At 44.1% G+C, this 17,801-nt stretch overlaps 1 protein-coding gene across 1 annotated transcript in view; it reads right to left on the bottom strand.

The window, feature by feature from the left end:
* The window catches only part of slc23a3 (solute carrier family 23 member 3), an 80,469-nt gene that overhangs the window by 14,801 nt on the left and 47,867 nt on the right, over positions 1-17,801 (bottom strand). The window contains exons 8-11 of the mRNA XM_048599081.1: positions 15,100-15,353; positions 6,513-6,618; positions 3,716-3,883; positions 2,306-2,401 (exon numbers count right to left, since the gene is read on the bottom strand). Coding sequence (XP_048455038.1) covers positions 2,306-2,401; positions 3,716-3,883; positions 6,513-6,618; positions 15,100-15,353 — 624 coding nt within the window. The remainder of the gene's footprint in view (positions 1-2,305; positions 2,402-3,715; positions 3,884-6,512; positions 6,619-15,099; positions 15,354-17,801) is intronic.

Genomic DNA, 17,801 nt, shown 5'->3' with positions numbered 1-17,801 from the left:
GCATCCATAGTTCTTTTTATTTTTATTATTTTTTGGCTGGAGGGAGGTGGGGAGGAGAAGTTGTGGAGGGAGTTGAAAACAAAGATGAAAATCTTAAAACTAAACCATAAGGAGATGGAGAGCCAATGTTGAGCAGTGAGTACAAGGTGCGTTGCCATGCCAGAATGTAGAACTTCCAGCATAAGTGACAAGATAAATGACTTCTGCTCCCTTATTCAGGACTTTCATGGCACCCCCTCATCGCACCCACATTCAGACCCCACTCCTCGCCCAGCAAGCACACCTTTCTCCCCTCCACAACTTCCCCACCCAGTTCCCATACAAATCTCCCTTGTTGACTCAGTTCAGTCAGTAGTCAGCTGGGTGAGGGTTTTTCTCATGCAATTAGGGATGTTAATTTTTATTACTTTATACAAACACGAGGTTGTTAGCAATCATAAAAGATTGTTCTGGTTCACAGAGTTTTACAGTGCCCTTCCCTCAGCAGTTAGTCAGCCTGTAGCTGAGTGTGCATCTCGCTACATAGTCGCTCACACACACACACACACACACACACACACACACACACTATTCCCAATCAGCCAGAACAACTTCTCCTTCTCCCTTTTATTTGAAACAATCGTTCAGGCCTTGGGGGTTTGTGAGAGAGCAGTAAAAACTAAAAGCCCTAATTGCATCAGAATGATTGTGCTGAAGGGCCGGGAATTTCAGAGAGAGCAACCAAGAGGCATGGTGAACCTTTACGCACTTCAGAGTTTTTCTCTCCCTGTGACCGCAGTTAAAGGGGCAAGGAAGTCCTTTCCTGTCTGAACCTGGCTGGTTGGTGGCCAGCTGGTGGGGCTTGATGAGGGTTGAGGCAGATGGAGGGCCGTGCAGACAAATTCAGCTCATTCTAGCAATTACTGCACAAAGAAAACATCATGCTCTCTTCTCCACCTATCCTCTCCTCTATCCCTCTTCTATCCGCCTCCCACTCTCTCCCTATTTATTTCAAAACCCCCTTCCCCTCCCCCTTTCTGATGAAGGGTCTAGGCCCGAAACGTCAGCCTCTCTGCTCCTATGATGCTGCTTGGCCTGCTGTGTTCATCCAGCCCTGCACCTTGTTGTCTCTCATGCTCTCTCCTCCTTTGCCCATTTCATACCATCGGGACTTTGCTGAAAACGGAGATCTGTTACTGAAGATTTTCGCCTTGGCCTGATCAGGAGAAATGCAAGAATGTCAAATTTCAAACGATCACAAAAATTTAGAGGCCAGGAGGAAGGGGTGCTGACTGGTTGGCACGTCAACTCTGATTGGCTGAGGCATTGCCAAGCTATGGAGTATCTTGGGCTCCTGTGGGTAATTTGAGAGCTTGAACATATCCCTTTCGTACTGATTGGAATGAGGGCCAGGTGAGCATGCGGTCCCTGACTGGGGCTGTTAATCTGGTCTTATCAGGGAGCCCTGGCTGACGGATATAAACAGAGTGTCAGAGATTCCCCTCACTCTAAGCACTGATTCTGAGCTGGCCGGTCAGGGTCTATTTATGGTACACTTCTAAATAAAGGGTGAGTGGGCAACAAGATACTGGTCTTTGTGGAGTTATTTCACTTTTGTCTTCAGAGAATGTGTCACTACACATGAATCTACATCCTTTTCAGAGAGTGTGAATGTACCACGTTATAAGCTTTCAGTTTTGCCTTGATACTAGCTGGACAGTCTGAATAAACAACTCATTCCTGTACTCAACCAGCCAGCTTTGCAAAACCACAAACAAAACACCAGCTGCTAGATGAGATTTCAATTTAAGGCAGCATTGTAGAATAATCCTAAATGTGCCAATAGCTGAACTAACAGCCAATTCAAGATAACCAGCCAAGCTCATAATATGGCTCGTTTATACCTGCCAGAAGAAATTCATTCATCCTCAGGGACTCAATCTCTGCAACAAAAGTGGGGTGTTCAAGCCTTATTCCTTTTTAGAATTACCCAGGAGCGGAAGGAGCCTATAGTTCCTCACTTTTTTTTTAAGGTGGCAACACCTTAACCAATCAGAATCAACTTGCCAGTCAGCACCCTTGGTTATAGGGGACAGGGTTGAAAATGGGGTTTGGGCCACAGTTAGATCAGATGGTGGATCAAGCCAAGTAACTCACTCCTGCTCCTATTCTTTTGACCTCAAGATCTTTCCTCCTGTAGCATTTGTTGAACAATGAATGAGTATAACATATTTAATCTATGACTGTGCACTTGCCTTGTAACCCAGCCAGAGCCGTTACCCACCCAAAAACAAGTTGTTTGATATCTGTAGTTTTGCAAGTTCACCTGTAACAGTGTTGTCCAGGAGAAAGGCAAGAATCCCTCCTTGAATGACGGGCATCATAAACAAGGCCAGAAGAAAGATGTCCACACTCTTAATACCTACACACAACCATTCAGGGAGAAATAAGAAGATCTGTCACTGACTTAACATTTAATAAGAAGCTTGCATTTATATAGCGCCTTCACTACCTCAGCACATTCCAGAATGGTTTACTGATTTAGAAATGCATTTGCTTGTTGTAGCATAGGAGCTGGGATGACCCATTTCCCCTAGCGGACTGGTCAATTACCAGGGGCCACAGACAGAAGATGATTGATAGAAGGATTTGAGGGCACATGAGGGAAATTTGTTCCACCTAGAGGGTACTGGGTGTCTGGAAGTCACTTGCTCAGTTTGGTGTTGAGGCAGAAATCCTCAACTCTTTCAAAAAGAACATTTCCAGGATAGGCAGAATGCAGAGTTGGATACAGTGTAAAATTTCCCCTACACCATCACCATCAAACACTCCCAGGAAAGAGACAGCATGCGGTTAGGTGCAGAGTAAAGCTCCTTCTATTCTTTTAAACTGAAAATAAAGCTCCGTCTACTTTGTCCCTATCAAATAGTCCCAGAACAAGGTCAGCACGGGTTAAATACAAAGCAAAAACTCCTTACTCATGTTAAATGAAAGTAAAGATCCCTCTGCTACTGTAAACTGAAAATAAAGAGCCCTCTGTTCTTTTGAATGGAAGTATAGCTTCCTGTACATTATCCTTAAATATTCCAAGGACAGATACAGCACGGGGTTAAATGCAAAGTAAAGCTCTTTCTACTCTTTTAAACCGAAAGCACAGATTGTGTCTCCATCAACCACTCCTAGAACAGGTACAGCATGGGTTTAGAGAGAGCATAAAACTTCCTCTGCCCTTTTAATCTGGCTGTAAAGTTTCTGTTACGGTTTTAAACTGAAAGTAAAGATACTGCCCGCATCAATAAATTCTCAGAACAGGGATAACATGGGGTTAGATACAGAGTAAAGTTGCATCTACACTGTTCCATCAAATAATCCAAGGAAAGGGACATCACAGAGTTAGATACAGAGCAGAGCTACCTCTACTCACTCTCCATCAAACAATCTGAGGACAAGTATAGCATGGGGTTAGATACAGAGTAAATCTTTCTTTGTCCGATTAAACACCTCCAGGGCAGATTTAGGTTTGAGAGTTTATTTAATGTATTTATGGGGGTGCATTGAAGGCTTTGTGATGTTGAGAAATATTTAAGTCAATGACAATAGCACCAGCAGAAAGTTTGGTTAGTTTGTAAATGCAGCTTTGACCTTGAGAACGACTCTAACTGTGAGCATAACAAGGCCCATATCAGTTTAACCTCACAACATTGTGTACACATGGGTTTAACAAGCCTTTTTTTACCTGTTACAATGTAATCTGGGTTGCGGATGAACCAGTGAGGGGTGAGTAGTGCCATGAACATAGTAAATCCGATGATGAAGATATTCCGACCGGAGTCGATGTTTGTGTATTGGAAATATGAGACACCGACAGACACCGCCATTGTATATGTGACACTGAGGACTCCACCTGTACAACATGAACAGGTTATTCACTGAGGGAGTCAAACACTCAGCTCCAAATCAAGCTGGGGATAAAATCCCCCTTAAAAATACATCACCAATTCAATATAATAGGCTCACAATATAACATGAGTCCCTCTACATAATATATCCCGTACACAACATCCCCAATATAACACTCCCTCAATAGTACAACACAATATAAAACATCCTCAATATTACACACTGTCATACAATCTTCCCCAAATCACACACTGCCAATATAACACATTCCCCAATATAACATTCCCCAATATAACACATTCCCAAATAATATTGCCATATAACAAACTCTCCACAAATAACACCTCCCAAACTGACAAAGAAACACCCCAATGTAACATCTCTCCAAATGCATATCAGCAATATAAGACATTATCATATAACACACTATAAATAACATACTGAAAATATTATGTCCCTCAATATAACAAGTCCCCACAATAACACCCCTGAATATTATATCTGCCAATATAACACTGCCTTAATATGACATCCCATATTGAACACCCCTACCTAACATCCAGAATATAACATTCAATACAGCACTGTCCAACATAAAAAGCCCCAATATAACACTACCAAAGAACATCCTCCAATAGCACACCCTAGATAAAATATTTGAAACATTACAAGGGTGGTAGTGCCATTGGATTAGTAATCCAGGAGTGTAGGACAAGGATTTGAATGCTACCATGGCAGATAGTGAAATTTGAATTTCGTAAACTCTAAAATTAAAAGTCGGTCTAATGATGACCATGTAACCATTGTCAATTGTCGTAAAACCCATCTGGTTCACTAATGTCCTTTAGGGAAGGAAACTGCCATCCTTACCTGGTCTGGCCTACATGTGACTCCAGACCCACAACAATGTGGGTGAGTCTTAACTGCCCTCTGAAGTGGACTGGCAAATCATTCAGTTCAAGGGCAATTAAACAGCAACAAATAACAGCCTTTTCCAGTGCAAAAATTTTTAAAAAGCTGTTGACCTTCAGTTTGGGTTCTAATCCAGGGTGACTCAGTTCCTTCCTCACCACAGCATTGGTCCAAACTCAAGCAAAAGAGCTGAACTCCAGAGGTGAGGTGCAGATGATTGCCCTTGAGGTCCCTTTCACCACAGGGTGACATTGAGGAGCCTTAGCAAAATTGGAGTCAATGGGATTTGGGGGAAATCTGGATGCTGGCTGTAATCATGCCTAGCATGTAGGAAGATGGTCGTAGTTGCTGAAGGTTAGTCGTCTCAGCTCCAAGAAATCTCTGCAGGAGTTCCTCAAGGTAGTGTCGTAGACCCAACCATCTTCAGCTGCTTCATCAATGACCTTCCCTCCATCATAAGGTTGGAGATGAGGATGTTTACTGATGATTGCACAATGTCCAGCAGAATTCACAACACCTTAGATACTGAAATAATCTGTGTCCATATGCAGCAAGACCTTGACAACATCCAGGCTTGAGCTGGTAATTGGCAAGTAACACCCATGCCACCCCAGAGTCAATAACCATCTCCAACAAGTGACAATCTCGCCATTGCTCCTTGACGTTCAATGGTGTTGCCATTGCTAAACGCCTGACAACAACATCCTGATGGTTACCGTCGACCAGAAATGGAACTAGACTAGCCATATAACCTCTGTGGCTAAAAGAGCAAGTCTGAGGTTAGGAACCTTGTATCCCCGAAGCCTGTCCACTATCCACAAGGCATAAGTCTGGAGTGTGATGGGTTATTTTTCACTTTCTTGGGTGGGTGCAGCTCCAACAACACTCAAGAAGCTTGTCACCATCCAGGACAGAGCAACCCACTTGATTGGCACCACATCCACAAACATCCACTCCCTCCACCACCGATGCTCAGTAGCAGCAGTGTGTACTATCTAAAAGATGCACTGCAGAAACTCACCAAAGATCTTTAGACAACACTTTCCAGATCCATGACCACTTCCATCTAGAAGGACAAGGGCGGCAGCTACATGGGAACACCACCGCCTGCAAGTGCCCCTCTCAGCCACTCACCATCCTGACTTGGAAACATGTCACCCTTCCTTCACTGTCGCTGGGTCAAAATACTGGAACACTGTTTCTAACATTGTTATGGGTCAAGCTATATCACATGGACTACAGTGGTTCGAGAAGGCAGCTCACCACCACCCTCATGACCAGTTAGGGGTGGACAATAATTACTGGTGTAGCCAGTAATGCCTAAATCCCATGAATGAACATGAAGTAAATTCCCAAGACACATATCCCCAAACTCCCAATTCTAAGTTACACATCCCAAAATAACACATCTGATCCTAGATAACACACCACTTTAATGTGCCCCTCTGTATTACACCCCATTACAAACATTACCCCATCCTTGACGGAGTATTATTTATGATTTCCACGTCTTTATTATTATTGGTCAGCATTGGTTTGTGTTATTGAGTGCTCCTTCACTGTGCTCAGAGGGTTCAATGCCTGGCCAGTGGGAATTTTGGGAATTCAGCCTTGGAAAGTTTTATCCGACAGTAACCATTCTGCACGAGCCCCCAGTCCCTTTGCCACACAGCCCCATGCCAGTCACAACGCTGTCTCCAAAAGGCAGGAATGGAACTCACCATGAACAGCAGCTGGAATGGTCGTCAGGAGGTACATCAGCTTGGTTGACATTCCGAGCAGGATACACAGCACAGCTGCAATCTGGATGGAATGCCGGGATTCAGCCTGCAGAATGAGAAGGGAATGGTAATGGGAGTCAACATAGGTGCTGGTCACAAAAATTCAGAAACATAGAAATAGGGAGCAGAAATAGGAGCAGGACTAGATTATTCACCCTTTGAGCCTGCTCTGCCATTCAGAATGATCATGGGAGACCTCCCAACTCAGTACCGTGCTCCCACTTTCTCTCCATTCTCTTTGGTCCCTTTAGCCCTAAGAAATATATCTAACTCCTTCTTGAAAACATTCAAAGTTTTGGCCTCAACCGATTTCTGTGGCAGAAATTCCATACGCTCACCACTCTCTGGGTGAAGACATTTCTCCCAATCTCAATCCTAAATGGCCTACTCCATATCCTAAGACCGCGAGCCCCTGTTTCTGGAAATCATATACAACTTGATGTAAAACCTACACAGGAACATTTCCCAGGCACAGTTTGACACTGAGTTGCATTTGGCGATGTGAGGGCAACTGACCACAAATTTGGTCAAAACAGGTTATTTTATCAGCTGGGTCTAAAAAGAGAAGAGAGCACCATCCAGAGGTCGTGGAGAGGTCAAAGGAGAAGGTTTCAGAGCTTTATGGCCTCTGAAGGCATGGCCGCCAATGGGCCAGAACTGGTGGAACACTGAGAACCTGTGTGGCTAGAAAAGGTCGAAGAGTCATAAAGGTTTACAACATGGAAACAGGCCCTTTGGCCCAACTTGTCCAATGCTGTCCAGTTTTCACAATTAAACTAGTCCCTTTTGGCCACATTTGGTACTTATCCCTCCATACCAATCCCATCTATGTACCTATCCTGATAGGAGAGTGAGGGAGGGAGAGGCCATGGAGAGAGTTGAACATGACAATTCAGAATTTTAAAATTGTGGGAGGCCACCCTGACTAGAACAACTTGACTAGATGATTGAATTTATGGATTTGAAAATAGAATCAAAGTTAATTAGGGTAAAATGATTTCTCATTTGTAACCACCGCATACTGAGCTACCTACTCACGTGATTCGAAAGCAGCGTATTAAATTATATACAGGTGTATAGAGAGAGAAAGAATTACATCTACATAGCACGTTTCATGACCTCAGAACATCCTAAAGCACTTTACTCTCAAAGATGGTTTATTCAATGAGGTACGGTAATAGTGCTGGAAGCGTGTCTGGTATACCGTAGCATCAAAAACCCAGAGACATTTTCTGGTACTGGCATAGGGGGTTGGATAGTTCAGTTGGCTGGATACTCTATTTATGATGCAGAGTGACACTAACACACAGGTTCAATTCCTGCACTGGCTGAGGTTATCATCAATACCTCTCCTTCTCAACCTCTCCCCTTGCCTGAGGTGTAGTGACCCTCAGGTCAAACCAGCACCAGTCATCTCTCACTAATGAGAAACCAGCCCTCTGGGATCATGGTGGCTTTGCTTTTAATGAGCAGATATTGATTATCTATTTTCAGTGATGTAGGTTGAGGGTTGACTGTTGGACATCGGAGAAAACTCCTTTACTACTTCTTGGAGTAGAGCCATGGGATCTTACACAACCTAGAAGGTACAGCCAGCCTTGGTTTAATGCCTCATGCATGTGTGACAGTGTAGCATTCAACCAGCACTGCATCGGAGCTGTCAGACTAGAATATGTACACAAGTGAACTCACAATGTGTAGACTCAGGAGTGTAACTCATCAAACTGCAGCTGACAGAGATTTCAGTGGAGAGGGAACAGTTGCAATATTACAAATCAAAACCTTGCAGAGATGCCTTCAGTCTCATCCTGTTGTGTCTTCCCAGTGCAGAGATAGCTCCTGCATTCTGTCAAGGAAGTATTGCTGTTTTCACTGCGTGCCTCCTACTTCAATTCTCAACCTGTTTATTTTTGATCCTCTTTCTCAAAGAGGAATCTGCTTCCCTCCTTGTGAGGCTTTCTCAGTCATGGTTCGAGGTAGCATCAACCCCTCTCATCCAGAAAGTGTTGGGATCAAGTACCATCCCTGCAAATTGAACTCATAGTCATTACTAACACTCAGAGCAACACTGAGGGAGTGCAAATACACAGAGAAATGTTTGGTTTAGAAGTAGGAGTAGGGCATTCAGCCCCCTCAAGCTGGCCCTACTATTTAATAAAATCATTGCTGATTTGATAATGGCTTCAACTCCACCTTTCTGCTGATCTCGACACCCTTTGAGAGACCCCTGTCTGTCGTAATCCGTTTACTATAAAATAAAACAAAGGACTATGGATGCTGGAAATCCAAAACAAAATCAGAAATTGCTGGAGAAGCTCAGCAGGTCTCTGTAGAGAGAAATGTTAGCTCTGCTTTCTCTCCACAGATGCTGCCGGACCTGCTGAGCTTGTCCAGCAATTTCTGGTTTTGAAGAATCCATCTACCTCCATCTTAAAGCTATTTAATGACCCTCACCCGAATACCTTGCAGAAAGAGAGCTCCATGCAATCCTGAACCTCTGAGAGAAAAACATTGTCCATCTTAATGGGAGACAACTTGTTTATAAATGGTGTCCCCATGTTCTCATCTGAAAAGCATAAGCTCTTTTCAACATCCACCCTGTCACAGATGTTGTTTTCCAGCTAAAACATTGAGCTGAGGTCCTGATTGTTCCCTCAGGTGGATGGAAAGGATCCCGGGCATGAGAAGACCATAACAAATAGGAACAGGAGTATGCCATTCAGCCCTTCTGGCCTGCTCCGCCAATCATTACCATCGTGGCTGATCCAGCATTCTTCAAGTCCACGTTCCTGCTCTTTCACCATAACCCCTGATTCCCCGACTGATCAAGAATCTATCTCAGCCTTAAATATACACAAGGACTCAACCTACACAGCTCTGTGACAAAGTGTTCCAAAGTCTCACACCCCTCTGAGAGAAGAGATTCCTCCTCATCTCAGTCTTAAATTGCCACCTCTTTATTCTGAGACTATGCGCCCTGGTCCTAGACCCTCCCAGGAGGGGGAAACATCCTCTCGACCTTTAACATCTCAAGTCCCTTCAGAATCCGATACATTTCAACAAGATCACATTTCATTCTTCTAAGCTTCAGCCTTTGCTCATAAAGCAATCCCTCCAAACCAGGGACCATCCTCATGTACGGTCTGAGGTGCCTCCATTCAAATGACATTTTCCTTAAATACTTTGAAGATGAATAGGTGAGTTCTCCTGACCAATATTTATGCTCAACAAACGTTGCTAAAAGAGGTGCATATCTTGCTGTTGTGGGAGCTTAAAATGCACAATTTGGATGTTTTGTGTCTGGTGTTACAACAGTGATTACACTTCCAAATGGACTGATGTGTGAGGCCCAATACCGACTCAAATCTTCCTTCTGATCCCTTTCCACAAGAGGACAACATGCCACAGAATGTTACGGTGTGAAAGCAGGCCATTCGGCCAAGTGAGTTTACACTCCCTCCCCCACCGCTGTATGAATGAAGACTTCATATTCATGAACAGAAAATGCGAGATTCACCCATTTGGAATTCCGCCCTGAAACCTTCAGAACCTGTGCGAAACTCCAGGGGAGATACGGTGATAAGGTGCTCACACACAACTACCCAGAGTTTCTATTGTCATTGTACTCAGTGTCCTGTGGCTTTCTTCCAAGGCCTTGTCAATTTATTGTCACAGGTTTTCCTAAATCACTCGACAAGTTCCCAATGAAAATAATTATTACCGTCAATTAACATTCCTGAGTCAGGCAGTGTAGAATTGGCTCCACACACCTTTGACACTTGATTTCATTACTTGCATGTGTGATAGGTTATTGGCTCTAGAATTGACTAATGATTCTGATTAATACAGTGTTTGTTGTCATATGACTCCTGCAAACATGGTCACTCTTCCTCGATCATTCCTCTATCATGCTGTAGATCTCCCTTTTACAGTTTGAGGCTGTTACTTATTTAGCTATTCCCTGATACCTGTCTCTGTGCTAGCCTCATGCTCCTGCTTTTCCACCTTCTGGTACATGGCGGTAATAAGGATGTGAGTTGGAGGGATTTTTTTTATTCATTCACAGGATCTGGGAATCTCTAGCTAGACCAGGACTCACTGCTGATCCCTACTTAAGGTAGGGAGGGTAGTTAAGAGTCAACCACATTGCTGTGGGTCTGGAGTCACACATAGGTCAGACCAGATAAGGATGGCAGTTTCCTTACCTAAAGGACATTAGTGAACCAGAGGGTTTTTTCCTGATGATCGACAATGGTCACCATTATTTCCAGATATTTATTAAATTCAAATTCCAACAACAGCTGCGGCAGAATTCAAACCCAGGTCCCCAGAGCATTACCTAGGTCTCTCGATTAATAGTCTAGTGATAATAGGCCTACTACCAATTCACACTCCTCAGTTCTTCCTGAGGGCCTCAATGGCACGTAAGTATTCCTGCTTGGTCTCATCTTCCCAAAACCTATTAATCTCCCCTGGCTCTACAACCCTGACCTACATTTCTCTAATTTGGACACTTCCCTCCCTCTCACCCCTGGGTGCTGTCACTTCAGCTGCCTCAGCACCTACTTTTTCTCCCTAAATCACTTTGTCTCTCTGTCTCTCAGGCACTCCTCAAAATCAACCTCTTTGAAAAAGCCTGCCTTAAAGCCTCTTCTCTTTTTGCCCCGCTTTCTGAGTGTTGATCATTCCTATGAAGTACCCTGCGACATTGTAGCACCACATTGTGGGCACTACAGAATAGAAGTTACTACAGTCATACCTGCCACTCCCAACATCCTACTCTTTTGTCACAAGGTTTTTGTTTTATTCATTCATGGGACATGGGCGTCTCTGACTGGACCAGCAATTATTGCCCATTCCTAAGTGCCCAGAATCAACCACATTGCCGTGGGTCTGGAGTTGCATGTAGGCCCGACCAGGTAATTATGGTAGATTTCCTTCTCTTAAGGGTGAGGCGATGGCCTAGTGGTATTATCGTTGGGCTGTTAATCCAAAGACCCAGGTAATGTTCTGGGGACCTGGGTTCAAATCCTGCCATGGCAGATGGTGGAATTTGAATTCAATAAATATCTGTAATTAAAACAAAGTTGCTGGAAAAGCTTGGCAGTATCTGTGGAGGAGAAAGCAGAGTTAACATTTTGAAACTGCCAGACCTGCTGAGCTTTTCCAGCAACTTTGTTTTTGTTCCTGATTTACAGCATCCGCAGTTCTTTTGGTTTTTATCTGGGATTAAGAATCTAACGATGACCATGAATCCATTGTTGATTGTTAGGGAAAAACCCATCTGGTTCACTAATGTCCTTAAGGGAAGGAAACTGCCATCCTTACCTGGTCTGGCCTACATGTGACTCCAGATCCACAGCAATGTGGCTGACTCTGAACTGCCTTCTGGGCAATTCAGGGTGGGCAATAAATGCTGGCCTGGTCAGTGATGCCCTCATCCCGTTAAGAATAGAGGGGGGAAAAAAAAAGACATTAGTGAACAAGAGATAACAAGGTGTAGAGCTAGATGAACACAGCAGGCCAAGTAGCATCAGAGGAGCAGGAAAGCTGACGTTCCGAGCCTAGACCCTTCTTCAGAAATGTGAAGAAGGTGGGCTTTTACAAGAATGGTTACCATGAGGCTAGATTTCTATTCTAGTTTTATGTCTCAATGGAATTCAAATGTCACCATCTGCCATTGTGACAGTCAACCTCCAGAACAATGACAGGAGATGCTGGAGAAAGTCAGAAGTTCTGGAAGCATTTATGAAGAAAGAAACCAAGTTAACTTTGTGTCCGGCCTGACTTCTTCAGGAATGATCCAGAACATTATTCCCCAGAATATTAGCCTGAGAATACTGGATTGTTTGCTCTGTGACATTACAACAATGCCACCACCTCTGCTAATGGCCTTCTGCCAACCTAACGATCCTACTTTGTCTCCAAACTCTTTACCCAAACCTCTGCACCAGCACCCCACCCCCACCTCACCTACTTGTATTCGCAACAGCCTAGAATAAGACCTCACTCTGACTCTTGTTTAAGCCCCACCTCATCATAGAATCATAGAGAGTCATATAGATGTACAGCAGGGAAATAGGCCCTTCAGTCCAACTCGTCCATGCTGACCAGGTATCCTAAATTAATCTAATCCCATTTGCCAGCATTTGGCCCATATCTCTCTAAACCCTTCCAATTCAGGAACCTTTTAGGTGCCTTTGAAATGTTGTAATTGTACCAGCCTCCACCAGTTCCTCTGGCAGCTCATTCCACACATGCACCACCCTCTGTGTGAAAAAGTTGCCCCTTAGGACCCTTTTACATCTTTCCCCTCTCACCTTAAACCTATGTCCTCTAGTTTTGCACTCTGGGGATATCCTCGGGAAAAGACCTTGACTATTTACCTTATCCATGCCCCTCATGATTTTATAAACTTCGATAAAGTCACCCTTCAGCCTCCGAAACTCCAGAGAAGATAGCTCCAGCCTATTCAGTCTCTCCCTATAGCTCAAACCATCCAACCCTGGCAACATCCTTGTAAATCTTTTCTGCACTCTTCCAAATTTAACATCTTTCCCGTAGCAGGGAGACCAGAACTGAACGCAGTATTCCAAAAGTGATCTAACCAGTGCAGATGAGGCCCTTTAGCCATGTGAGTCTGTAACACCAAACCCACACTATTATCTGCGCTAGTCCCCATTTGCTGCACTAGGCCCATAGCCCTGATTGTTATGGCATTGTTCAGGGTCATCAAGGCTGTGGAAACCCTAATTTCACTCAAAGTTTTTTAACTCAAATTTAACAGGTTCCATATTAATTGCCTGAGGTGTGCAGCTTCTATTGGGTTTGGTCCTCGCCAACTGACCTGGCTTGAAACAAACTGCTACTTGCATTACCTTTAACATAGTAATTAAAAAAAAACCTGCTGAGGCTGTTCATGGGATCATAATGAACGAGTTTGACCCCAACATTAAGGAGACATGAGGAGAGGGTGAGGGGCAAGGTCAAAGGGTTAGGTTTTAAAGAACATTGTCAAGGAGGAGGAAGAGGAGGGGAAGAGGCTGAGGGAGAGAATTCCAGAGGTTAGGGCCCAGGCAAGGTCACCAAACGTACAAGAAAGGAAATCAACACCCTCCCAAAATTAACATCCATTTTATCCTTCCAAGATTAAAAAAGACACGTTTAAAAATGTGGTATTAAAAAAGCTGGTTTAATGGTGATCATGTAACCACTGTCAATTGTAAAAATCTATCTGGTTCACTAATGTCCTTCAGGGAAAGAAATCTGCCATCCTTACCTGGCCTGGCCTACATGTGTCTCCAGACCCACAGCAAAATGTGGACTCTTGACTGCCCTCTGGGTAACTAGAGATAGGCAATAAATACTGGTCTAGCCAGCGATGCCCACATCCCATGAATGAATTAGAAAAAATACCAAGTATTTACATCCCTTTGTAACACATTTCGCAGCAGCTCAGCCAATAAGAATGGTCTCCATTCCAGAGGCGGAGAGGTTGCAGAGAGAAGGTCAGAGGTCAGGAACCAGACAACTGAAGGCAAGAGGGCGAGACTCATGACATGATGGAATCACAGGGAATTCATAGAATCACACAGTGCAGAGGAGATCCTTTGGCCCATCATGTCTGTACAACCAAAGCTACACTAAATCTACACTAACACCACATTCCGGCACTAGGCCCATATTTTGCATGTTATGACATTTCCAAGTATGACATTTCCAGTTATGCAAGTACATTTTAAAGGTTCTGAGATTTCCCGCATCAACTACCCACCCACGCAGTGCATTCCAGATCCCTACCACCCTCCAGGTAAAAATTCTTTTCCTCAAACAACCTCTAAACTTTCACTTTAAAATTATGCTTCCTCATTATTGAGCTTTCAATGAAAGACAATGTTTGCTTTCAATCCACCCTGTCCATACCCCTCACAATATTATATACCGTAGACAGGTCACCTCTCAACTTTCTCAAAGAAAACAATCTGAGTTTATCCAACCTTTTCATTGCTGAAAATGTTCCATCCCAGGCAACATCCGGGTGAATCTCCTCTGAGCCCCCTTTAGTGCTATCACAACCCTATTCCCACTTTTCCCTCCATGTCCCTTGATCCCTTTAGCCCCAAGTGCTATCCCCATTGCCTTTTTGAGATCATACAATCTATTGGCCTTGACTGCATTCTGAGATAGTGAACTTGAAAGGCTCACCACTCCGTGGGTGAAGAAATTTCTCCTCACCTGAATCAGGTTCTGAGGAAGGGTCACTGGACCTGAAACACTAACTCTGATTTTTTCTCTTCACAGATGCTGCCAGATCTGCTGAGCTTTTCCAGCAACTTCCATTTTTGTTCCTGATTTGCAGCATCGCAGTTCTTTCGATTTTTAACAGGGTTAGTGCAGCCGAGTCAGCACAGAGTCGAATGACTGATGGGCTTTTTCAGTGCAGTGTGAGGCGATGACGAAGGGGCTTTAGGGAGAGGGGGTAGTGCATGCCTACAGTCACATGGAGAAATGAGACCGACCCTCTTACCTGGGTGAGTGCCAACGCTCCGACACCGGGGACACTGGAAGACGTCGTGGTGATACCTCCCAAGAGTGCGCCAATGCAGCTTCCCACTCCCTCCAGGAAAATCCCTCGGTTAGCGGCATCCGAAGGGGGATGCTGGCAGCCTATCACCTTTGCACACATCATGTAGGACCCCAGGGACCCGATACTGGTGCCCAGTGCCATGACGACTCCAATGTACGTTGACCGAACGTTGATCGTAGGGGCACCCCACTCACCTGGGTGAAGAATCAGAAGGTTAACATTTCTCGAATCACCTTTCACAATGTCAAGGCCTCCTCACCTGCTCCACAGCCAATGAAGGGCTTTCTTAGAGGTGTGGCCACTGCCACAAGTGGCCATAGGATTAGCATAAGGGCTGGCAGAGTGAAAAGACAGGTGGGGAGAAATTATGTCAAACAGCACAGAACCAGCCCGTCCGTGCCAGCCAGCTTGAAGTACCTCCACAAAGGCTGGTATCCCATCACCAAGTCACTCTCTATTTATACATGTATAGTACATGATATTGACCCAGCTCTCAGAGTGAACAGAACCCCTGACACTCCTGTTTATATCTGTCAGACAGGGCTCCCTGATTGGACCAGGTTCATAGTCTCAATCAGGGACCTCATACTCTATGAGGTCCACCTAACTGACCTCGTTATAGTCACTACAGTGTTTCCTAAACTGAACTAGTCCCATTTGCCTGCATTTGGCCCATTAGTCTCTAAACCTCTTCCCCATAGTGCAGGAGACACAGGGACACAGTAAGTTTAGATCCAGATAGATATTTTCATTAGTAATGAGTTAAGGGGTTACAGGGAATGAGCAGGAAAGTGAGTTGAGGCTGAGATGAGCTTATTAAATGGTGGAGCAGTCTCGAGGGCTGAATGGCCTACTCCTGCTCCTAGTTCTTAAATTCTTACATTCTTATGACATGCAGAACGCTGTCTATACCAGGATCCTGTGTGCGGTGATGACCAGCCATTCTGATTATTTTTTTGTTTAGGGTATGCTTCATGTATAGCTAATGTCCCGTGGACAATAGGGAGTAATGCCCAGGCCTACTTCAAACAGAAACACGTGATCTTCCATGTTCACCTAAGGGGCTCTCATCTGAAAGACTTCACCTCTAGCAGTGCAGCACTCCCTGAATGGGAAGAGAGAAGGAAATTCATTTTCACAATCGAGTTCAGCTGATGGAGGACCCCTCTCCACTGGGGTCAACCAAACTTAATATCAGCTTGTTTGTTTCACACACACAGTGTCCCATCTGGACCTCTCATTCTGGGGTCACACTACCTGGAATTCAGAAACTGACACGAGTGAAATCTACATTCAGACCGTATCAGGGACCTGTCAACCTCTATAACTAGTTCAGGTCAAGATTCAATGAAAAAACTCTTGAGGAAAACAAATGCAGCTTGGATTGTGCTTCCAAAAAATATCCCAGTGTAATTGCAAATATTTCATGTGTTGTGATATTAAAATAAAATAACTGGTAAATGTGTTGGATTGTTTGTCTTTATTTGCACAGGGCATTCAGGTACATTCCCCATCCCTAGTTGCCCCTTGGGAAGGCAGTGATGAACTGCCTTCTTGAACCGCTGCAGTCCATGTGCTGTAAGTTGACACACAGTGCCATTAGGGAAGGAATCCCAGGATTTTGACCCAATGACACTGAAGGAATGATGATATATTTCCAAGTCAGGATGACTTGAAGGGGAACTTGAAGGTCGTAGTGTTCCCAAGTATTTAATGCAACTTGTCCTTCTAGATGGAAGTGGTCCTTTTGTGGGGTGCTACATAAGGGTCTTTGGTGAATTTCTGCAGTGCACCTTGTAGATAGTACACACTGCTGCTACTGAGCATCAGGGCTGGAGGGAGTAGATATTTACGGATTATTTGATTTGATGATTTGATTTATTATAGTCAGTTACCAAGATACAGTGAAAATTATTGTTTTGTGTGCTAACTAGATAAATCATACTTTATATAAAGTACATCAGGGTAATAGAACAGAATGCAGAATATAGTATTACAGTTGTAGAGAAATCATCATTTATTTTATTCATTCACATGATGAGGGCATCACTGGCTAGGACAACATTTATTGCCCATTCCAGAGGGAAGTTAAGAGTCACATGTAGGCCAGACGAGGTAAGGATGGCAGTTTCCTTCCCTAGAGGACATTAATGAACCAAATGTTTTTTTCTCCACATCAATTGACAATGAATTTATGTTTATTAGACTCTTAATTCCAGACTTTTTAAAAAAAAAGTCAAACTCATATCCCACCATCACCTGGGGCAGGATTCAAACTCAGATCTACCAGAAACTCTAGATTAATAGCCAACTGATAATACCACCAGGCTATCACCTCTCCAATTATGCTGGTACTCCCTCCTGGGGAATGAAATTTTGTCCAGCTGGTAGAGAGAGTAGAAAGATTCCCTGAGCGCCAGCACCCCCACCCAACTCCACTACCGCAGACCCACACTCCTGCTAATTTCTCCAGGACCAACCATGCAATTTGATTCAGAGATAGTAGGAACTGCAGATGCTGGAGAATCTGAGATAACAAGGTGTAGAGCTGGATGAACACAGCAGGCCAAGCAGCATCAGAGGAGCAGGAAGGCTGACGTTTCGGGCCTATGTCAGCCTTCCTGCTTCTCTGATGCTGCTTG

This window comes from Rhincodon typus, chromosome 7 (genome assembly GCF_021869965.1).
Source record: "Rhincodon typus isolate 14 chromosome 7, sRhiTyp1.1, whole genome shotgun sequence".
Classification (NCBI taxonomy): Eukaryota; Metazoa; Chordata; class Chondrichthyes; order Orectolobiformes; family Rhincodontidae; genus Rhincodon; species Rhincodon typus.
This window is presented reverse-complemented; position numbering and strand designations above follow the sequence as displayed.